This window comes from Cupressus sempervirens, chromosome 11, assembly GCF_028749045.1.
Source record: "Cupressus sempervirens isolate cs-2001-9-10 chromosome 11, ASM2874904v1, whole genome shotgun sequence".
In the NCBI taxonomy this organism is placed as follows: Eukaryota; Viridiplantae; Streptophyta; class Pinopsida; order Cupressales; family Cupressaceae; genus Cupressus; species Cupressus sempervirens.
In genome coordinates, this window is record NC_143128.1 from 182455918 (window position 1) to 182481508 (window position 25591).

The 25591-nt window shown below is 34.0% G+C and overlaps 1 protein-coding gene across 1 annotated transcript in view; it reads right to left on the bottom strand.

The window, feature by feature from the left end:
• The window catches only part of AIR9 (Outer arm dynein light chain 1 protein), a 131180-nt gene extending 123788 nt beyond the window's left edge, over positions 1–7392 (bottom strand). The window contains exons 1-4 of the mRNA XM_089808599.1: positions 7000–7392; positions 6852–6901; positions 4735–6462; positions 4233–4304 (exon numbers count right to left, since the gene is read on the bottom strand). Coding sequence (XP_089664725.1) covers positions 4233–4304; positions 4735–5763 — 1101 coding nt within the window. The 5' untranslated portion in view covers positions 5764–6462; positions 6852–6901; positions 7000–7392. The remainder of the gene's footprint in view (positions 1–4232; positions 4305–4734; positions 6463–6851; positions 6902–6999) is intronic.
• Between the last annotated feature and the right edge of the window lie 18199 nt (positions 7393–25591).

Below are 25591 nucleotides of genomic sequence, written 5' to 3' on the forward strand. Positions count from 1 at the left end.
TATATAGCATAGAAATGAATGGTTGTGACTATTCATAGTCTTATTAATTATCATTTAATATAATAATATTATAACATATAACTATGTATTTTTTACAATCTTGATTATTGATAGTATATTATTCAATTATAACTATATAATTGACATATATGATATATTTTATCATATAATATAATTATTTATTAAATAATTATTTGGATACTAATATTCTTATAAGATGTTATTAGTATTTCTTTGACTTCGTCAACACAATTATTATTACTATCATAATTAAGATTTATTTGTTTGTTTATTTAATCTTATTTTAATTCTATTATTATTTAAATTTATCTTGGAAATGGGGATATTACATGATTACCCTAGAGAAGAAAGGGTATGATGCATTAATGGGGAGAGGATGGCTGTAGGAAAAATGGATGCACAAAATGAGAAGCACGGGGGAGAACCTAGAATTGAAGATGAAGATACACAAGTTAAGAAGGATACATTAGTTGAGGATATGATACTAAAGGAGGTAGATAAATTGCTTGAAGAAGTGGGGATGGTACCTCCACTCTTGCTGGCCCCCTTGGAGATAGAAGGGGAAAAGGTAACAAAAATGCAAAATGAGCAAGTGGGACTTGCCAAAACACTCTCATTGGAAGACAGAGTAGAAAGATTTGTCAAAGAGTTACAGGTTATGGAACATACTACCAAGGAAATTATACAATAGGCTAAGAGTTGTAACCTGGAGGCAATAGTCAGAGCAGCGGAATCCTTAGTAGCATTCATGAAGGGGAAATGCCATACAGATTGGGTTCTATTTCAGCAGAGTGGGTACAGGTAGGAGGAATTAGTTGAAAATTGGACAGCCCAATACACTATACCTCTAGCAAAGGAACAATCACCCCTCATGCACACACTTGCAGAAATGAAGGTTGCATTTAGAAGGACATGCTTGGAACTTCAGCAAGAAAAGGAATAGACTAGACGAGTGGCAAGGGAGTAGAAGGTAGAAAAGGCTGCTCTAGAAGAAAAGTGGAGGGTTGAAAAAGCTGCCTTGGAAGAGAAATTAGCAATAGCAAAGGCAAAAAAGATGGATGCATTGCGTGTATTACAAGGAGTTTGTGCCAAGTAGAAGGCTGCTGAATGGGACCTCCTACGCCTCCGTGAATGAGCCTTGATTCCACGGATGTCTTCACAACCTACTTCTTGAAGTCTGATTTTCTTTCTAGTTTTGTCGGGTAGTCATCGGGAAAACTACTTTTTTTCTTTCTTGGGGGGATAAATGTAGTACGTAATAAAGTAATGTTGTAATTAGAACAAGTTAAGCTTTGTTGGGTTTGGGTATAGTTAGGAAGCGAGGGAATGTGTCCGTTGGCTTTCCCATCCAATCGACCATTATATAAGAACTTTGGAATATGGATGGTGTACTCATACTTTTTGGTAATCAATAAAGTAATAACATTTCCTCACCATTTTGGTATTCTAGTACTAGTAATGAATGTCATTTTGGTACAATTGAATCCATACTATATTGTTCTCTATAATGTGCATTGATAACCATTCTACAATTAGCTATTTTTATCTTGTTTCAGTTTGCAATTATTTCATATAGGAAAATCATCATTGTAAGTCCTTTAAATGGAACTTTCTTCTCCATTGTAAATACAACAATCAATTACCATTTAAATAAAGTGTCAACTTTGTGCTCACTAGGGGGTTTTGTATCAATTACTGGGGTATTTAAATTGAACAATTTGAGGGTTGTTGATGATCAGACTCAACTTATAAAATGTCCATTTCATGTACTAGTCTTGGGGGCCTTATATGCAAACATTTTGTAATCAAGGGGTCATTATAGATTTAGCATTAAATTCCATCATTGTACTGTCAACATAAATTCAAAGTCTATTTGTCCTAAAATCAAGGAATGTAAGATAATTACATTTTGCAAGATTTACAGACCTTATCCCATTGGACATTTCTTGAGCCAAGTCCCTGTAAACAAAAGTGTGTGGGGTTTATCAACAATGGCATGGTCTACGAACTAATATGTATTACTATTTTTTAAGTTTATTTTGCATCAGCTTGAGAAAAAGTGCCCTTTAGCTGCTTGGACCTTCATTTAGCAGCTATATGGATACCTCAGTTTTTCATCTTAAAGTGGTACAGACCTTATCCCATTGGACTTTTCTTAAGCCAAGCGACTGAACAAAAGTGTGTGGGGTTTATCAACAATGGCATGGTCTACGAACTAATATGTTTTACTATTTTTCAAGTTTATTTTGCATCAGCTGGAGAAAAAGTGCCCTTTATCTGCTTGGACCTTCATTTAGCAGCTATATGGATACCTCAGTTTTTCATCTTAAAGTGATGCTTTCTTGGAGAATCTTTCATATAGATGATACTACTACGAATGCCTCTTCTCCTCCTTATATCTCACCTGCAATTAAGGACATCTCTCATGTACTTGTTGCTAAATTAGAGTTGCTTCTTCGAGAGCTTCTGGTGATTCTTTGCAAAAAATATTATGTCTTCTATATTCACCTTATTGAGGCATGTTTCTACAAGACATCTCTTCCTTGTTTGATGAGTCTCCCATTTCGATCTAGATGAAATCGTTGAATATGAATTAGCTTTCTCCTTGCAATGCAATATTCTATCAGCTGATCCTTGGAGCCACAAACTCAAGGGATTCAAGTGATTTTCTACAACAGGTTTCTTCAAGTCTCCAAGATAATATGTTGTTTACAAAAATGTGCCTAAATTTATGGTGTGTATATCTCATAGTTGCATGTGTCTGTATGAACTAGGAGAACCAGTCTTGCTAGTAGGTACCTATACCAGTAAAAAACTAAGTATCGAAAGATCTTGTGTTATTCAATTTACATCTATTTTGGTTAATAATATAAACATCTCCAACACCCAAGTAACTTCAATTAATGCTGCACGAGCAGTGAATATATAACCATCCAGACAAGAGGTGTAACAAATGTCTCGTTGACAGGCAACAACCTAGAGCACAATAATAAAGTTGTGAGCCTCTTATCTGTGACATCTTGCGCTCGAGACTACTTGTGCTTAACAAATAATAATAATTAATCTCAGCTTCGGCTCATTAACCATAAAAAAAATTCTAATTGACAGTTAAAAAATGTGATGATGAATTGAAACATATTTGAACTAAAGGTGTAAATAAACTGGTTAAATTTGTGTTCCCAAAAGGCAAACCAAAACCCCACAGAAAGCTTCCTGTGACAAGCAAACAAATTGAACTGAGACATACTTTCAAAAAACTGTAGAAATGCAAATTACTTTTCACCCAATTTGCATTATTTTGCAGAAAATGCAACTTCCACTGTTCTGAAACTTGAATTGGAAGCTGATCATTTTAATTCAACAAATTTATTAGTCACATTAGCCTGAGGTTTTTAAGTCTACAACTCTCTTTCTCATCAATTAGAAACATCACAAACGAGTAAACCTCTGCATTGAAGTACAATTACGAAAAAACTACTCCACAATCATTTCTATTCGTGGAAAAATAATTGTGGTTGGAATTTAGAACAAATTCAGCAAAAACCAAAAAGCTAAATGCCCCTTTCATAAGAAAATGAACAACAATTTTTAAACCGAAAAAAATGTTCTGCTTTTATAGTATGTTTCCTGCTTATAAATACCAATATACTGACTGTTGTGCTTCGAGTCTTTTGTCTAGTTTATAACTTAATAATTTATATCCATGTCAAAATAGCTCAAACACCACATTAGACACATTAAATTAAATGGCCTAACCATGCCTAAATCATAACCAACGTCAAACCTCAGACGGCCAGAGCATGTGGCCTGATAGTTGAACCGTCTACAATATAATTATATAAGGATGCAAAATGTACAGTCTAAAGGAGATTTTGTGTTAGGGGCTACACGCTAGAAGATTGTGATGTCTCCGGTTTATGCTTTTGTGTTGTTTCTGCCTCTATATAACCAAAAATCTTGCAATAGTGCACACGTGCATATGCTTCAGGTTTATGATTAGTCATTTTATTCAGCAAATTAAATATTAATTCATTACACATTTAAATACAGAAGACCATTTCCACCAGTCTATAATGAAAAACTATAGGCCCCGGATCTGAAGGAAAAATTAAAAAGCGACATCTATAGGTACCAAAGAACATCAGCCATGAACTATAAATTGAATCCAAAAAACATGAATCCCGTAAAGCAGGCAGAAATTTAATGGTTACCTCTAAATTTGGGGATAAATTCAGCACGCTGGAGTCAAGGCTGCGTACTTTCTGACCACGCAAATCTAACCTCTGTGGCATAAGCAGAACATGTACAATTAATTTTTCTAGTTTCCATTGTTTGACTTCATTTTTAAAGAAGCTTTTGAAGTGGCTGCATTTACAATTATTCATTTGACATTTCAAGTCCCGTACTCATGAAGAATACTACATTTGAGATTAGATGATTGACATTTCAGGCTCAACAGACATGATGACCTTGGGATCCTGCGCAAAACTTCTCTGGAAAGGATAATTCTCAAAACAAATGGAATCTGTATTTTCTTTATATAGTATTGAATCTATGAATGGATTTTATGAAACAAAAAAATCGGCTGCACACCAGCTTCCACTAGGAAATAGAATGTTGTGCAGTAAACCACTTACAATTCAGCATCGTTCGAACCGAACAAATAACTGTCCATAGTTAAAAATATAATAATAATTAAGAAACCATACATACCACATCATCTCCAGCCTTGACTTCAACTTGCGGAAGAGGGATGAGCCGAGAATCCTTACTATCTGGAGTCAATGATTTTCGGCGGTTGGAAAGGCTTGATATTCTGTCCGTAGACAGAGATGAAGATGCATTCTTTGTGCCGCTAACAAGAGACGACGCCGGTTTTCTCGCGCTGTTAATTCCTCCATCCAAAGAGGTTGAAGTTCGCGTTCTAGCTTCTATCAGAGATGAAGCAGCAGTCTTCTTTTTCGTGGCGCCGGACAAACTAGGAGACACTGTGCCACGAGAGGAAACAACAGATGGTTTAGTGTGGCGACCAGCCTCTGTTGACTTCAAAGATCTAGCTGGTGGTGTTGCAGACTTCGTGGGCCCGACAGTTGTAGGAGATATTGAAGAAGTGGTGGAAGGAGAAGTCTTGGAACCTAGAGAGGGTTTTCTGAGCTCTGTGGGAGTAGAATTCATGACTGGGCGGGCAGAAACACTTGACAGAGAAGCTCGGCGAGTTTCAACATTTAACATACTTGGCTTTCCGGGAGTAGACATGAGACGCTGCCGGGGAGTAGTACTACCAATAGGAGCGCCAATGCTTGACCGCCGTTCTGCAATTCCTGGTGTGGATGCCCCCAAGCTATTCCGTCTCTTAACAGAATTTGATACAACTGCAGTTTTCGAGCTTGAAATGGTGCCATTTTCCATTAATTTTCCATTGTTATCAATCTTCTTGGTTTTGGCTTCTGTGGTTGGTGAGCATCGTGTGCCAGGGCTTATAGCTGCAGATTTGTTCGTGGATCCTCGCAATATGACCGGTGTCTTTGAGGGAGTGGAGAGTTTTGACACAGGCGTACTGGTTTTCAGGCTTTTCGGGGCAGCATTTGAGGGTTTGGGGGCTATTTTCCGCGGTTTTCCAGCTGCAAGAGATTTCACTGAGTTGGCACCACCTGAGAGATCAGAACACAAGTCCTGCTTCTCTTTGTCCTCGTTTCCTGCTGGGAGATTTTCACGAACACCTGAAGCATTAGGATCGTCCATTTTGCCGAGCCGAGTTGTGCTAACAGGAAATTATTTTTAATAACCTCTTAATTCTACTCCATGCTGTAAAAGTCTTCAAATGTTAGGAGCTTCTAACTACAACAGAAGCTCAAATGTCGAAATGATGTAAATGATCTAAATGTTTGCGCTCCAAAGTGTAAGACGAAGTCTTCCGTGAATAACAATATCTTCCAGGAGCTCCCAACTCCAACGGAATCTCAGAACGGAATGCTGTAAACAATGTAAATATTTGACCTTCAGCACTTCTTGAGACTAGAAGTACCGTAAATAGAATTGTCTTCGAGCTTAAGCTCAGGATTTAAAAGGGAAGGCGCTGGTAATGCCTCGATTTAAAGCTCTAAACCCAAGACAGATCACAATGCTGAATATAGCTTATCCGGAAGCCTGATGAGTTGCAAGATGCTCAAAATGATTTCAAATATCTCGGAGCTTGATGATCGGATTATGTTGTACAATTTTGAAGCTTCGCGCTCGTGATTTACAGACATGAGCACTACAAAATTCTTGAGTTGGAGCTCGATTCCAGATAAAAATTTCGCCTAGACGTCAAAGACGGCTTTTGATTATTCTGCGTAATGACGAGATCCAAAATAACAAGGCTCCTTACTGCAACTGAAGAAGGGATTGCTGAAAATGCACCGTTTACAATACAAAATTTCACACGACAAACTCCGAATGCTGCGGAAAACACAATCAGAAGCTCTAGATCAGTACAGAGTATCAAAATGATCTAATATTGCCCAAGACAGTATTAATCAGATCAAAAAGTCAAGGTTTTAAGTTCAGATGGCTGTCAAGAAACGTATTCAAACTCTTGATATCACTTCAGAAACAAAGAATGCCGTTAGATTGATGAAAAACGATCATAGACAGATCTAAAATCACAAATTCAAAGCTCAGAACACTCCGTATCCGCATTCAAACCGCCAAATCACTATACAAATCATGAGTACCGTAAAAGGCTAAATCAAAAGCCTCTTTCCAGATCCCAAAACGGCAATTTTAAACTCGGACTGTTGTGAAATTCATTTTCAAAAACTCAAAATCTGAGTAGAACATCAACTTACCGCAAAGTTGCAGAAAACTCCCTGTAAACCTTTCATATAAGTTCCGCCCGCTGTCGAAACAGCAACAACACGAAATCAGCATAATGCAGTGAAAAAAAACAAACCGCCAAACGACTCTAAACTGGTACAAACAAGCCAGATACCTTACCGCAGACTTAGATACCGCGATTGGGCCCCAAAGGAGCTTATTTTGAAGAGAATGCTCAAAATGCAGCAGAATGTGATGAGAATGTGCCGAGATCCATGGATCTGATAGCCAAAGCAAGAATTTCCAGAGCTCAAATAGTAGGATTTCTGTGGGGTTTGTTTGTTAGAAAAGGTGCAAAAATAGCAAGCAATGTATGTGGTGTCTTGTACCTTACAGAGCCTGGGCTACATCTATCTACTATTGTTCTTGCTACGACTGTCTACAGTTACCTGTCAACAAAATACCTTCGACATCTGAGGCCCCGGTCACAATGTGACCACTGCCCGTGAGAATTTATCCCCCGCTAAGCCAAAATGGGCCTGCGCGGGATGCAGTGAAAATAATGCCGGGTGTATTAAAGCTGAAGACTGATGTCTGGTAGTTAGGCTTATCAGATTGTAATTCAATTAGTTTACCGGTCGGTTGTTTGGTCAGCTGGTGAGGTCGCGTTAATGTGACCGTGGGCTTAGCTGAAAAAGCCTAAAGTAGTAGTTAAATTGGAGGGAAACGGCCTTTTGGAATCCAAAGCAGACATCTGGGATTTAGCTGTACTTATTTTTCGGGTCTCCTATAAATTAGCTGGAGCGGCAGCGAGATTTAGGATTTAATAAGTCCCGACAAAGTTAGCACTGAAAACTGGCGTGGCCATTCATCCACGTTTTTGCTCTTTCTAAGCTTAGATTAGGGCTTCCTTTTAAAACGGAAATAAATTCTAAAATATTTTTTTCCAACTTTTGGATAAGTCTAAATTTAGCTGTGTTTTAAGTGTGCTACATTAGATTCTGGTATACAAAGATTTTAGAGGAAGACAATTTGAACTATATAAAAGAAACACCTAAATGTGACTATCAAAATTCACAAACAAAGAGACCATTTAATCAAGATTAAGAGATGAGGCCCATAGATTACTTTGGTCTCACAGACATTATTAAAATCTTTCATTCAACATTCATTCATATTTAAAAGTGTATTTGGAAAGTGGAACGCTAGTGTGGCCATTCATCCACGTTTTTGCTCTTTTTAAGCCTAGATTAGGGCTTCCTTTTAAAACGAAAATAAATTTCAAACATTTTCTTCCAACTTTTGGATAAGTCTAAAATTTAGTTGTATTTCAAGTGTGCTACATTATATTCTAGTATACAAAGATTTTAGAGGAAGATAATTTGAACTATATATTTGAAGAAAAGAAACACCTAAATGTGACTATCAAAATTTACAAAAAAAGAGACCATTTAATCAAGATTAAGAGACGAGACCCTTAGATTGCTTTGGTCTCATAGACTTCATTAAAATCTTTCATTCAACATTCATTCATATTTAGAAGTGTATTTGGAAGAAGTCATTAATTTCTACTTGTTGTGTCACAAAGTAGTAGTAAATAATTTAGGAAAAACATTGTTAGTGAAATAATACATTAGTAGTAAATCTATGTGTATATGTTAAAAAATATAATGATAAAACATAATACATAGTAAAATATTAAATAACAAGAGCCAACGAATAGGTAAATAGTAGTCTCCTCTAGAGAAGGTCTATCTAGATTAACACATAATAATAATTAATCTTAACAATAATAATAAATGAATAATAAATAAACTTAAATTAATTTTTTTTAAAAATCAACTTTTTCATTAAAATAAACTTATAAATTATATATAAATACTCTATATAGTTTTGTGATGATTTTTTTTTTTTTTTTTTATGGAAACAACCGGAGTACATAGATATCGGCATCTCTGCCATTACATAGCTGATTACAACATTATGAGTAAGCGTATATCTAAACCAAAAGTTGTCCTTTGGCTAAGCAACCACGTGCAGGGGGATTCAGTCTGTCAAAGTCACCCAGGGGTCGAACCTGGCCCAAACGCACCTCCGGGAGTTTAAACCTTGGTGGATGGCAATGTCAATCGTACCATCATCCTCACCAATTGTGCCCAACGAATTGAGCTACAACCCTTTGGCATTGTGATGAATTTTTTAAAATATGTAATAAATTTAATTATAATATTACTTTTGCAAAATATTTGCTATCAATTTAATATATATATTTTTTTTTTTTAGACTGTAGGAATCGGTGCAACATGACCCCCCTATAAACTGTAGTGCGCCTGGTAAACTTTTTAATGTGACCTGTAGCGCTGGCGCGACACGCCCACCGGTACCACGAGGACGGGGGAGACTAGAACCCGTGACCAACCCCCTGCAACAGGGAAGATTTAGCCAACCGAGCTAGGGCCCCCGCCCCAATTTAATATAGCTTATTAATACTATGAATTATAGAATTAAATCTATCAACCAATTACAATTTTTTCTGCTAATTGAATAAGTTTTTAGGTTGATTCAATTTTGTAGATGCTAATATTTGATATATATTTGTAATTATTTATAATTATTAATAAATTCATTTAAAAATAATTTTATAAAATGATGAATGTTATATTATTATATGTTTTAAATGTCAATCCCATCAACAAAAGATAAATTAAGCAATCAAACAATCAAACATTTTATTTTTTATAATTTTGTGTTCAAAACAATGAATTAAAAGGAAGAGAAATGTATATATATATATATATATATATATATATATATATATATATATAAGCAGTATACTAACAATAATTATTTTATATTTTTATTTTAATCTATCATATTAATAAATTAACAATTTTATAACAATTTACACCAAGTAAATGCCTTTTTTTTCATGATTTTCATTGTGGTTTGATTATTTTTATTTTTTAGTATTTTGATAGCTAAAAAGTTGAAGCTCATATTAATACTTTTCATCTCTACTCAACGAATAAATACCTTGTTTGGTTATTTTACATATTGATTTGCATTCTTCTTTTACAAATATTTTATTGATGAGTGGGAGATACTTTTCACAACAAATCAAAATGTGATATTGTTATCAGGATTTAATTGTGTAATTTTTGAGTCAACCTCATTAACCCATGTTTCATGAGTATTGATTCACATGAATCCATCTCTCATGACAATAAATGGAATACTTAGCACTCATTGGATCTAGGCGATGCTCACATAGTTGAAGCACCGGTCATCCATCTCAGTACTACTCCTATTTGAGTGTGCTTAATTACGAAGTTTCCTCCATGGCTAAACCCACTCTTCTTGCAACTCATTTGCAAAACTTTCACCAAGTGTTGTGTTTTATGAATCATTCACTAGAAAGCCCCTTAAGCTCATCGATTGATAAGGAGGAGATGTTTTCCACAGTAAGTCAAATTGTGATATTGTTATCAGGATTTGACTATGTAGTTTTTGAGTCAAACTCATTGACCCATGTTTCACGAGTAGTGATTCACTCGAATTCATCTCTTATCAAACTTTGGTTTTGTAAATAATTTTTTGTTCAAAACCTTCTATTGTATTAGATAGCTTTAACTATTCTAGACACATCTAATTTGTCGATAAAATCATTAAGCCTTGGGAAAGGAATTATTAATTATAAATCCAACAAATAAATGATTGTAAAGATTAGCCCTAAACTATCAATAAATGTAAGTTAGAACAATTGGGATGGATTTATTTTGCATATTCACTTTACAATATGATAATTTCACCCTTTACTAATTTAAGGATAATTTATTCAGGATATTGAGGATATTGTGCTGTCATCTAAAAATATCCTACAATCTAATAATAGAAATTCAAGAAATCAGTACATATACAGAAAGGAAACTCTAACACAAATGTCTTATTGTTAATAGAAAGCATATTTTACTTCTGAGAGTTACAAACCAACTTAGTCCAATGAATATCTAAGGCTCATTTGTTTTCTGGCATAGGAATTGAAAATTAGAATAGAAAAATAGAATGGGAATGGAAATGGGGAATGGGAATAGAAAAGGGCAATTCCAATCTTGTTGATTCACTTGGAATTCGATTAGGAATATGTTAATCCATTGTTTGGTTATACAAAAATGGAATAAGAATAAGGTTAAGTTTTCTATTTTTAATAATATTTCCCTTTAATTTTGTTATTTTAATTTATTATTTTTTGGTTAATTTTTTCAATAATGGTAAATGGTCCATTTATTTTCATTTTTATTTTATTCATTGAAGTTAATGAGAATTATAAATTATTATTATTTTTTTAACAAATAGATATAATAATAAAAATTTATTAAGAAAAAATGTTGAAAAAAAAAAAAAATTTAAAAAAATTAACCATTTTTTAAAATTTTATTTTTAAAATCAGATTGGTAATAGGAATGGCCTATTCCAATAACAACTATTTTTTGGAATGGACATATGCTCATTTTAGGGGCAAAATTGGAATATGTTTGCCTATTCCCTATTCTGATTTGGGGTATGAAATAGATAATACATTTCCTATTCCTATTCTAACAAACAAACGGGCCCTAAATTATCAAGTAATAAGCCAGAATTAAGGAGACGAAGCTCTGCCTGAGTCAGAGATATCATCGTAACAGTCACGAGGTTTCAACAATTCCAAACTAATATTGTCTTAATTTTCCCAAACTCCTACCTAATTGACTTCAATGAAGTGATTGATCTAGTCAATGCACAAAGGATAGCAAACATGTAAGAAATAAAACAAAAAATCTAGAGTTCTTCTCACTGTCAGTAGTCATTTCTTGAGTCTTTGAGGATTCAGAGTTGTAATAATAGGATATAATGGGACAATCTTCTTACTATTTAGATTGATATCATAATTGCAAGGCTTAGGAATGGAATGGTCTTCACTAATATTGACTCAAACTTTTTCCAAAAAATTTAGATAGTCTTGTTTAAAGAGCCTCCTGCATAAAGTGGAAATGTAGTGTTTATCCAATTCTACCATATTCACAATAGCTACAAACATTGAAGTGATATCAATATTAACCAAATATGTATAACGGTTTGATTCTTATGACCTACTTCCATGGTATTATAAAAATGCAAAAGTGTTATGTTGTCTTGTGTTTTTAACATTGTATCATTTTGTGAGGAGAATAGCCCTAGTTGTATTTGCGTAGAGATTTTTATCACCATTTCTTTAATTATTTTATGAAGAGATTATTTGATATTTTATGTGATGGCATCTTCTTTTAATGACAAATCATGAAATTGATTCAACTTGTTGATGCTAAAAATTGAAGAGGATATATTATGTTGGTATTAAAAATATTTATACTCATCCCCTCCATAACAATCAAAGTGTGATCATTTGATGTTGAAATATTGTGTTCTTTCTAATGATAAATTATAAATCTTACTAAAAACTTCGACCCTAAAAATCTCTATATTGTGCCAATAAAAATGTTTTCTAGCATGTATTTTTTTAATGCTTATCAAAAATACACTATCACCTTATTTTAGGAATATGAAAATGAGTTTTTGCAATGTCGATAATATTCAACACTTTTGATACAAGGTTTTGATTAAGTTAAAATAGGTTTTAAAGGACCTGAAACCTTTTACAAAACAATGAGAGTTATGAAAGAAAAGCCTAAAGCTAGCAACATAGTTTAAAGAAAAGATCAAAATAAAATAGACCTCTTAACAGAGTAGAGAGAAACATAGAAACAGGAGGCCAGCCAAAAACAAAGTTAAAAAGAACAACAAAAAGATAGCAAAAGACTAGCACCCGAACAACTATATAGTATTTATCAGGTCAACAGCCTAGTTTGCTAGAATGTGCATATTCTCTGCAGTGGCCTTCACCTCTTCAATCTTGTTCATATCCTCATTCTTCTTGGGGTGAGCCCGAGTACGTTTGCTAGGACCTTGGTTATCAACCACAGAAGGGGAATCCTATCCTTTTTCTTGCTCAAGCTTTTTAAGGAGACTACTCATATTATCTGCCATGGTTTTTAAGGAATTACTATTATTATCTACCATTTGCTTGATCATCTTTTCAATATTGTTCAGCTTGGTCTCCAGTCTAGTCAACTTCTTCTGATTATCACTATTGGCCTTCTCCAACACCCTATTATTAGCTTCAATCTGTGGAATCTTGCTCATAAGTTTTTTAACCTCTTCAGCATTACCAATTACCTCAGAAAGTCAGTCAATATGTTGACCCAAAGTGCACTCCCCTTTGGCCAGATTGCTTACCTGCTCAACCTCCTTCCCAATTAACTGCATTTGTTGTTTTAGAATGCCAATCTCCTTCAGAATGGACCCAGGATTTCCTAACAAGCCTTTGGTAGAGCCAATCTCTCCCTCAGCCCTGTCAAAATCCAAATTTTGCTCCTAATCCCCATAATCCTCTCTTTCCAGCACTGCATTCTTCATAGTATTATGGGTCTTCTCCTCTTGCAATCTCATAGATTTTTGCTTCCTCTCCATTATGTAGGGAAGAAGTTCATCATCTGATGGAGACAAAGTCATATCATCAATATTACCCTTAATGCCCTTACCCTTACCTCTGCTTCTCTTCTTATAATCTCTCACCATTTCCTCAACAAAATCACTTTCACAGTCAAAGTCACTCCCTACAACAATATTCTTCTTCTTCTAAAGACTACTCCTAATACCCCCTTTCAAATTCTTATTACTTCCCTCTACATCATCTTTAGTGTCTAAATCATAACCTTTCTCTGGGAGACTGCCCTCTGTATCATATTTCATTGCCTTCAAATTGCCCCTAGGTTTATTAGCCTTTTTTTATTTCAAAACATTCATTATGAGAACCATAAGATCCTCATGACACACGTGTTCCCCATTCGGATCATTTTGTATAGCTTAGATAGAGAAACTCAAAGATTGCCTCAAGTAAAAGGGGAAATTGATCCTAACATCATGCCTAAAGTGATTAACTAACATAAAATGATAACCATAGAGCTTTGTAAATCAGCCATCCAGAGTAAGGTATTCCATTATAACAAACAATACAAATCTCTGAGGTCGAGAAACAGAAGCAGGGTTGTAATATGAGTTACCAATTTTCACCAGTTGGCTTCGCTCTTTTTCTGACTCCACGAATTCATCAATAGCCATGTCTAACAACTTCCTATCACGATAGAAGTTAATGACATCCATATCCAACCCCATGGCTTCTGCAATTACCTCTTTAGTCACCTCCATTCTCTGGTTTCCAACCAAAATAGATCTGTCTCGCTATATTTTTATGAATTGATGTGTTATGACAGGATTGTTACCTTTGAGCCTTTCCATAAATCCAGTAAAAAATTTGTGCCTTAAAATGTCCCAAACCTCCTCTTTCTTCATCCATTCCTTACAACTTACAGGTTCCACTCTCTTCCTTTTACCTCCCATATTCTTCCTTGTAATGTCGATGGAGAGCTTTCTCTTTAAAACCCTATACACACTATCACCAGAATGAAATTCGCATTCGAAGGAAATATTGGAAATGACAACCCATAATCCATGTGAAATAAAGCTTAGCATTCGAAAAATCATCACCCACCATAACTCAATTGTGATAAACACATAATTACAAATCTCTGACATAATCATTATTAAAACATTTTTGCCTATACATCATTTTATCATAATTGATAAATTGGCAACCATTAGCAAGTAATGGATCATTATTATCCCAAATAACTTTTTTCTCACTTAAGCATGCCATGTTAGCAGCCTAATCAGCAGCACGGTTAGCTTCCCTAAAGTTATGGGTAACAATACATATATCGAAAGATTTGATAATATTACTAGCCTGGAGAATAATATTGCTAATAGTCCATGAAGATTTAGTAATATTATTAAGACAGTTAATGATATTGAGAGAGTTTCCTTCCACCCAAACCTTCCTCAAATTCAGACTCTTAGCATAAATAAGACCACGAAGTGTGGCACAAGCTTCAGTCACATGATTAGTTTGACACCCAATAGGAATAGCCATACATCCCACTTTTTCACCATAAGAGTTCCTAATAACAAATCCACAGCCAACAATGTTTGGGTTCCCTTTAGAGGCCCCATCAAATTTTAGCTTGAACCAATCCACCGGTGGGCTATCCCATCTAACATTATCCCTCGGATTAGGAACCTGCTTGTCCTACACAAGCTCCCAAGGTTCCATTTTAGATCATCCTATCTTCCCAATCATTGTGAGGTTATTGTCCATAACCAATAGCTTTGATATTCTCTATAATTAGAGCCTTTATTTTGTAAAAAAATTGATCTGCACTGGATTCCACACATCTAAAGACCCTGTCATTGCACGCCTTCCAAATGCCCCAACGAAGATGATGAAGAATAACATCCCACAGTCTCAAAATCAAAACATTCTTGGAAGGGGGTTTCCAGCTAGAAAATAACATTTGAATAGTGGTTGGAAAGACCCAAACCATATTCAGCAAGTTACACACCTTATCCCATAGCATTTGGGTAAAAGGGCAATGCTAAGTAATATGGTTGATCAATTCACAATCATTCTCGCAGAGAACACACCTATTAATAATGATGAATCCTTTCTTCTGTAAATTGTCTAAAGTCAAGATCTTATCATGCAAAAGAATCCAAAAGAAAATATTCATTTTAGGTGTTAAATCTTTCGCCCAAGCCTTAGCCCAACAAGGTACTTGATGCATATCAAAATAGTTAGCATAGGCTGAGGAAATAGAGAAAATTCCACTGGGATCAGGCTTCCATATAAGTTCATCCTCCTTTTGACTTAAAAAGACAGCATTTAGACTCTTATTAAGGTTAACCATGTTTTCATTCACCCTATTGAGGTCCACCCACATCTCATTTCTCCAATAATCCACCACAGAAATAACAAAAATATTCTTGCACTGCTCCATATAATTATTCCACATTGGATCCTCACAAAGTGGATGATCCAAAATCCAAGTACCTTCCCAAAAAGAATTGTTCTTCCATTGCCCACCTTCCATCTGACCCCTTTCCTTATTACGTGTTTGAATTTATGAGCATTTTTCCAGATCATGGATTCCCCTTGCCCCAAATCATTATGAAGGAATTGATTAAAATCAATGTTAACCCTATTGTGTTGTCAGCCCAAATATTCTTCCATTCCCCTTCCTCTTTGTGCCATCTCCATAAAAGTTTGGCCAATAAAAATTCATTCATAGTTGTAACTCTTCTCAAACCAAGCCCACTCTTATTAAGGGGCACACAAACTTTCTCCCAAGCAATCAAAGGTAACCTTTTTTAATCTCCATACCTGTCCACAAAAAGATCTTCAGAATTTTTTCAATAGCCAAAGCAAACTTCTTTGGAATTTTGAAAACACTCAAACCATAAAGTGGGACACTTTGGACGATAGATTTCAGAACAATAACCTTTCTAGCCTGGCTAAGGAGGGAGCCTTTCTAGCCAGCAAGTTTCATGTGAATTTCGTCAATCAAAGAACTCCAAAAGCTATCAGGCGGGTCCAAACCTAGAGGTAACCCCAAATAGGAACCAAGGAGAGAGCCAATCTCACAGCCAATAATCTTTTTAATTTTATTTTTCCTAGGCTCATTAACATTAATAAAGTATATCACACTTTTGCTCCAATTAATAGTTTGTCCAGAAGCTTTCCCATAATCCTCCAAGACTTTTTTGAGATTTCTTGCATTTCTAACCGAGGCTTCTCCCATAATAATAGAGTCATCAACAAATTGCTAGTGAGAGCATATCAAAGCTAATACAAGGTTATTCAATATAAAAATGTTGAATAATGATAATATAACTTATATTGCTCTTGGAGGGTTGGTGCACTTGTGTAAACTATAATGAATGTAGTGTATGTACTCCAATCAAATGTAATTCAAAGATAAGTACAAAGCTTTTATAACAAAATCTTTATCTTATATATGTAAAGTCAATGGGTCCTTAGTTTCTAGTGACATTGAAAGGTTCTTAATGAGCCCATCAAGGATATAGTCTTATTGAATAAAAGGCTTTGAAGTAAAAAAGGGATGAGACTAAGATCATGCCTTGACCGAGTTTGGTAGAATGGGTGTCCTTTAATCCTTGGCTCGACAAGATGGATTACCCTCAATCCAGATAGAAGAAACATCTTTAAAAAGACATGATTAAATCTCAACAAGGAATATAGAGATCTTTGTCCTTTCAAAGATAAAAGTAACTTATATTACAAATTACTAAAACAAGAGAAATTTCTTGTAAAACTAGTTTATTATTCTTTTCATTGTTTATAGATTTGATTACGTGTAATTATTCTTCTGTCAGCAAACTTTGAATCACACTTTGTGTTCCATTGTTGAGATGATAAAGAGCTCACAAGTAGAAAAGATAGTATGTCACAAACCCAAGGAGAGTAAAAAGAGATGGAGAAAGGAGTTGAAGGGGAAGGGAAATGTGGCATGCAATGCAATGTACCACCTCAAAATGATAAATATGTTAAGAAATATTCGTCTTAACATTTGAACATGAAACCTTTAACTCAGTATGAACCTTGACATTATGGTAAATGATTTCTTCTATACAAATCTTTATAGTTAGAAAGATCTAGTGAGATCCCTTTAATAAGAATCCACTTCTTACAAGATAAATAACGATATGTTATACCATTAATATTAGGCACTTTGTTTAATCCACACTTGAAGAATTGGATTTTACCCTTGTGTTGATTAGGGTAATGTATTCCCCTTTAGGTAAGTATGCAATGAAGATTATTGAAAAAGAGTAACAATTTTTTAAATTAATTTACTACATATAAATATCGTTTCCAATATACTTATTAATTAGGAATAGGTAAGTGATTATGATAAGAAACTTTCGAGGACCACTTGAGTCACTTACAAGGACATCTTTTTTTAAAATATATAATTAGTTGCTTGGTATACACATTTATTTATGTATAAGTTCTTTCAGGATGGTCCTTTGACTCTTCAAATACAAATTGTCAAGAGGAGGAGGATACTAGGTGAAAATAATGATGTTGGGCAATGGTTATAATTTAAAGAGATATAGTAATTATGATAAGTAAAAAAAGGTACGTGAGTGTTAGAAATAATCTTTATTTATAAATTTAAGAGGATTTGTGTTACTATAATAGAGTAAGGTGATTCAAACTTTACCCCGTATGCTTGGTTCCTTGTAGGAAATTGTGTGTACAATATAAGATATATTTTTCACAAATACTATTGAATCTAAAATAATAATAAAAGATCTTAAAAAATTTTACGATAAAAATAACTTTATAGAATACACACTTTAAGACAACAAATTCTTTGACAAGCATAAAATAGGTAACCTAAGTCAAAACTTGGAAGAAAAAAAAGAATTTCTTCTATATTGATTGCTTTAGCTAATAGTGAGTGTAAGAATTTGCCTAAGGGAAAAATTCACCCAGGAACTAAGAACTCAAACACAAGCACATAGTAGACCAAAAATGGATATGATCAATTAATCAGAGTATGTCCGAATACATTGCTCTGTTTAGAATGTGATATTCAAACACACTAGGAGTGCCTGTATATAAAGGCCTCTCAGGAAGCACCTAGAATGTCTCTAGAAACAACCAGGAGATAAGACAACTAAGCACCTTATCCAACATTCTAGATGAATGGATAAGAATGAAAAAGTGTCATAGCTGTGTAGAAGATTCCTGTGTTGTAGATAACATGTGCTTAAAAGAGGTGCGAATTCCTGTGATGTCATCATGACAACTCACAAGAGTGCACATGCTCCTAAGTGTCTCACAAATAAAATAATGCAAAATAAATAAATAATGCATTAACCTAAGTAAACTTAAGTAAGTGTAAATAGTAAATACTTATTTACTTCAAGAGTGAGATCCCTTCAATATCTATTTTTTATAAAAGACACATTTATGGAGCATACCATATAATAAACATTTATATTTTGCTTGAAGTGGGAAATATTAGAAATTGCACTTAGTGTGGGTAATACATTCCACTCATGTTTGTGGGATAAGATTATCTAAAATGTAATAATTAAAAATTGTGTTTATTTACTAACTAGAAATGACACTTTTGAATGGGTGGATTTGATAGGAATAAACTCTTGATTGTGAGTAAATACCTTTCAAAGACCACGTATATCACTTACTAAACATTTTACTACAAAAAAAAAACAAAAAAAACCATTTGTTATTTTTTATGTACATTTATAGAAATTCTTTAGGAATGTGTCTTGGGATATCAAATCAAGATATGGTAGGATTGGAGAATAACAAATGAAGATAAAGATGTTCAATACAACTACGAAGTCTGATAGAAATTATTATTTAAATTTCACAATTTAGTTTTGTAGAGTATTAATTAGAAGGAAACATAAGAACAATGATTAAGAAATCCCTATAAAGTGATGCGAGATCATCCTTGGGTCATTGGCAATCTTGCATCAATGAAAAATAGTTGTTGTATTTCATGTTTTCATGTTCCAGTATGGGTGGTCATGGATGTGATCATTTGATCACATGTTCCAAATTATGCGGGTTTGGTTTCTCAACAAGGACCTATCATAGATCATCTTCCCAAGGTTGTGTATCTTTATGTTTTGTGTAAGCAAATCTAATTCATTTCTGTGGGCGACATGTTTTTCATTGGCTCATCAAGCGATGTGTGGTAATTTTCTTACAAGATGATTGTCTTTGATTGTGATGATTTGTGGCTTTTCATGTGGGTTTGTGGATCATGCATGGGTATGAGGTCACTAATACTCTTATGCTTAATTATGTTTTTGCTCATTTAATTTAAGGGGTAAGTCCTATATTTTGTAACACATCTTATGTTTTATAAATTTATGATCTTTGAGTTGACACGTGTGTCATGATGGCTATTTATGTAATATAATATGTATCTTGAAAGGAGAGAGAGAGATATAAGGAAGAAGAAGATCATCAAGAAAAGGAATTTTGATAGAGTTAGTCTATATTTAGAGTATTTGTATTGTTCGTAACCAGGTAGGCCTTACAACTTGACATGTTTAATGTTCATTTGATGCAATGGGATCTTCTATTGATGAAGGACTATTCTATGACTCTTAGTTTAGTGTCTGGTCATCTCCTTTGGGGATTCACCAACCTTGTACTACATCAAATGTTACTAGAGCAAGGTTAGATCTTGAATTAGTGATTTGTCAAGCTTTGAATATCTTAGTTATGTGGTAGAAGATCATGGTGTTGGCTTACAATCATAAAAGACTTGCATAAGGCAGACTATTGAACTAGTTACAGGCCTAATAGAGTTGTTATTGTTCATGTTAGTGAATTGAATATTGAATTTGTGGCAAATTGGAAGTGTGGGAAATAGATCATTGAAGTTGGGGTAGTTGTACCAAGGAATTGATTAAGTATGTTACCTAGAAGGATGAATCCTAGGAGGTTAGAGGAATTCAAAGCTAAAATGAGAATTGAGATTCGTAATGTCTTGAATGGATTGAGAAGGACTCTTGAGACAATGGATGAGTCTAAAAAAGTTGTTGAAGATATTGAAGCACATGAAATAGAGATTTTGGCAAAGGAGGAAAGATTATTTCGAGTTATAGCATAAGTTTATAAGAGTCGTAGAATAGAAGTTTCTAATTTCTCTAGTACATTGCATCTAGAGGATTTGATTGATTGGATTAATGAACTTGAAGACTATTTTGAGCTAGACAATGTTAGAGACCTACAAAGGGTCAAGTTAGCACAACTAAGTTGAAGGGTCGCATTGCATTGTGGTGGAAAAGATTATAAAAAGATAGAGAGGATAACGATGAACTTAAGAATAGTAGATGAAAAGTTACAATATCTAGACTTAAAGCTAAGTTTATAACTAAGAACTATGAATTTGAGCTATCCAAAAAGTTGTGGAATTTGAGGCAAAAGGACTTATCAATTAAAGAGTATGCTGAGGAGTTTTGCAAGATGTGAATCAGATCTAGACATTGCAAGTTTTCTAGGAAAAGGGTTGTGAGGTATGTAAATGGTTTGGGACCTAATATTCAAGATGAGTTAAGCATGTTGAGGATTATTTCAATTGAAGATGCTTATTAGTATGCTCTAAAGGTAGAAGATGAGTTAAATGGAAAACAAGGCAACCTTGATGGTAGTGATAAACAATCGATTGATTTGGATAAAGGGAAATAAATGATTGCAATTGAACTTCGTCAAAAAAGTTCCAAGAAAGAGGTTTAACAATAACATATTCGAGGGTATTCATTTAAAGTGCAAAAATGAGGGACATCAAGCTTTTAAGTGTCCTTGAAGAGGTTTTGATAAGCTGGAACCTACTAGCACAAGAAGATCAAAGTGTGAAGGAACCTAAAATTGATATGGCTTCATAAGGTACTGGATATTATCTTATTATTAGAAGCATCGTGTTGGCTAAACATAAATCATAATTAATTCAGAGGATAAACTTATTTATAACTATTTGCAAGTCAGTAGGAAAATATTGTAAATTCATCATGGAATGATGATAGTACTAATGACCTTGTCTAAAAATAAATGGTACTAAGACTTGGATTAAAGAGATTTAAACATCCATGTCCTCATGGGGTTAGTTGGTTTCAAGATGATCATTAGGTATAGGTTAGATAAAAATATTTGGTCAATTTCAATATTGGACCTTACAAGGATGAAATTTTGTGTTATGTGATTAACATGAGTGCTTGTCACGTATTTACTTTGTAAACCTTTGCAATATGGCAAAGGAGCCATGGATGATTATAGAAGGAACATTATTACTATTAAGAATTATGTCAAAAAGTTTATTCTAATTCCTTTTAAGGATGAAGAAGGAAGTAATACAAAGGACTTGAGTATTGCTAAGACTTAATCCAAATTTTGCAAAACCTATGGATAAGATAGTTACAAATGCCAATCAATATGATATTTGTTTGCAGTAGTTGCCTAATTCTATGTTAAATTAAAAAGTTGAAGAGAATAAGATTGTTGGTAATGATCACTTAAAAGTTTTTGATAGAAGTAATTTGTTTGATTATAATAGCTGCAACAGATTTGTTGTTGACTTAAAATGAATGTGTTGCAATAGTAAGGTTGGGAAGAATTCAGTTATTTTTTTATATTGAATATATATGGGTTACGAATGAACATGGGATTTATGTTCTAAATCATATCATATCTTCATAAAGTCCTTATACAACACCTTAGGTGTCTAGTGCAAGAGAACCCTTGGGTTGCTAGTAATCTTGCATGAACCCCAAAAAGTTTGTTATATTTCCTATTTCCCATTTCAACCTACGTGTTCGTGGGTGTGATAATGTGATCACATGTTTCAGTTTGTGTGGGTTTGGTATCTCAATGATGACCTATCATAGATCATCTTCCCAAGGTCAAAAATCTTTATGTTTTATGTACATGGGGATCTAATTCATTTTATTAGGTGACATGCTCTTCATTGGCTCATCAGGCAATGCATGGTAATTTTCCTATGCAATGATCATCTTTGATTGCAAGGATTCATATGTTTTCATGTGGGTTTGCATCATGTACAAACCTATATCCAAGGTCGCTAATTCTCTTTTGGTTAATTATGTGTTTTCTCATTTAATTTAAGGGGTCAAACCAACATTTTGCAACATGTTTCCTATTTTAGGAAATTATGATCTTTGAGCTGACTTTAATATCATGTTGGTTATTTATGTAATGTAAGATGTATCTTGAAAGGGGAGAGATATAGAAGGAATAAAATGATTGTCTTAAAGAGGCTTGCTGATAAAGTTGGTTTGTATTTAGAGTATTTGTATTGGTTGTGACCAGGAAGGCCTTATAAATGGACATGTTTTATGCTCATTTCATTTAATTGGATCTTATATTAATAAAGGAGTTATTTTAAGCTAAATATCTATTCTCTTTTTGTTATGTGACTCTTAGTTGGGGGTTTGGTCATCTCCTTTGTGGATTCACCATCCTTGTATTGCATCATAAGGCTAAAAGTCATGTAAAAGATACTAGATCCTCTTGGAACCCATAATGAAACTCTACACCAACCATATTGACTCCATTGTTCCTAACACTCTCAAACAAGTTTTCCAAATTCTTGATTGGAGATATTTTGATATCCTTGAAAATAGGTTTTGCATCACTAACATTACATTCCTTTACAGGAGAGGACACACAAATATCACTATGAAGGATGGATTCAAATTTTCTATTGGTTTTACACCCTTGACAAACCACGGTTGATGTCCACCTTCATCCAAGATAGAGTTAGTTGTTTAAAATGCATCATGAATGACTGTTTTTTAAAAAGGTCTCTTTTGAAGCCCCTTCATTATAGGATTGGATTTATTGACCATAATTCTTATTAAAATTTTCTAAAGTTTCTAGGATATCATTATCCTTTGGATCATCTACATTTATTTGATCCTTGGGCCCAGTGTCATTTACTTCCTAGGATAAAGAGAAGGGTGTCTCTAAATCATAACTTAAGAGCTAAAATCTTCTTGGGTCACAAATCTATCATTTCCTTCTAGAGAAAAGATTTTTATAATATCCTTCATCTGGTCACTCACCCAGTCACGTAACACATGACTGGTGTCTCTCAAAAAATTGCAAACATTTGTTGGGAGGTTGGTGCCTTTGTCCCTCTAGGTGAAGGTATCATTCAACATAAACTGATGGATTTGTGATACGTTCTTAACTACCTCTTGTGGATCCTTGTCTCTAGTTGTTGTGATGTTTACTAACAACTTGAGCTTTTGGTGCAACGATAATGGTGATTCCCACAAGTGGTATTAGAGTGTTGGGTTACAAGTTCAAATCCCCCAAGTCATGCTAAAGCAGGGGGATTGTTGGGAGGTTGGTGCCTCTGTCCCTCTTAGTGAAGGTATCATTTAGCATAGATTGATGAATTCGTGACATGTTCTTAACCACCTCCCGTTGATCCTTGTCTCTAGTTTTTGTGGCATTCATTGATAGCTTGATCTTTTGGTGTAATGACAACGGTGATTCTAACGACATTGGCTCCTCTGAAAGGAGAGAGTTCATTACCCCTTTTTCACCATGATTTTCAATGCTTTTAATGATCTCGTCAATCATTCTATTGATTTATAAACCTTTACCTTTATCTAAATATTCTCTATTTCTATCAGTTTCAATGAGTTCATCCTTGTCTCCCTTATCTATTGCACAGGGTTGTCTCCCTTCATCCCTATCAAAACCCAACACTTTATAATTAGGGATTTGGTAACATTCTTGCATTTTAACCATGGCCCTTGGGTGGACAAAGAAATATTTTTTATCTATTGCTTCCTCTAATAAAACAAAAGTTCCCAAACTACCACCTATCATATTAAGTGACTCCATATCCCAATATTCATGTGACAAATAATGGAGCTCAATACAAAAAGGAAGTTCTTTGATCTTATCTTTAAAGGGATCAAAGTTTGGGGTCCATCTTCTAACATAGAACCCGTTTTCACTTATTGAGTAAAGACCTCCATTAAGAATCCATTTATTATCATGTTTAGAGGAATGGGTCGCCAAAAAAACCCACTAGCCATAACTTTTAGAATGTAATTTCTCCCTCATTAATCCTCACACAATTTTCTAACTTCACTCAGAGATGGCCAATCACCCATCTATTTCAAAATAAAAGCCCTCTCTTTTAAGAAAGAAATGGATTAAATAATTTTTTAGTGTTGACTAATAACGAGGAAGCTCTAACATACAAAATATTTTTTCTTTCCAGTCTAGAATCATTCACCACAACTTTTTAAGGTTTGGGCTGCTAGATTTTTTTTTCCAATCTATTGAAAGTTGAATCTCTATTGATCGAAATAAACTCACACAAGTTTGAAATATTTTTCAAGATTTCTTCCATCCCCTACCATTCCTTGCCACCACTACATCATCTCTTACACTTGAACAAAGACCCTTCTCAATACCCTTTTTTCGATCATTTAAGTTGGATAGAAAACATGTTTGATTTTATCTATTACATTACTTTGTTAAATCCTTGTCAACTTATTGTCAAAACCCTACACAATTCAATATATGAAGCCATCCACCATTGCACCATTGTTGCCTTGTTATAGTCAATCATTAAGGTTCTTCCATTGTAATTCCCCTTTACCTATAAGAAATATTTTTATTTTTATTTTTATTGAGATAGTTTATCAACATGAAAAGAAGTACAATATAATAGAGAGAAGTTAATGATACATACTATATTGTGTTGACACTTAGAGAGCCATAGACATATTACATATTTAGAGTTTTTTTTTTTTTTTTTTTAAAGTGAGACTATAAGACTTTTTTTGCATTTAATTATATCCATCATCATTGTGGATTACATTATCAACATTATTCCGTCCATCATCATTATGCCAACCATCAACATAGTCTTATCCTTCTGCATTGTCCCAACCATCAAAATGACTTCTCTAAGTATTGGCAGTCTCATTCTTGTTTTCTTCTTATATGGTGCTATTAGTATCTTGTGTTGTTAGATCATTGATTTTTGAGTTATCTTTATCCTCTTGAGTTGCAAGGCTAGCATGTTAATAGCCTTAATCTAGTTTCCCTCCATCAGGGTATACTCATGTGTATATATTTTTGAAAATTATCATAGCTCCATCTCTAAGAATAGATAAGAATCTATCTTCAAAGATTTCATCAGGGTTGTGACATGTGAGTTTAAAGTTAAACTTGATAAATTCCCAC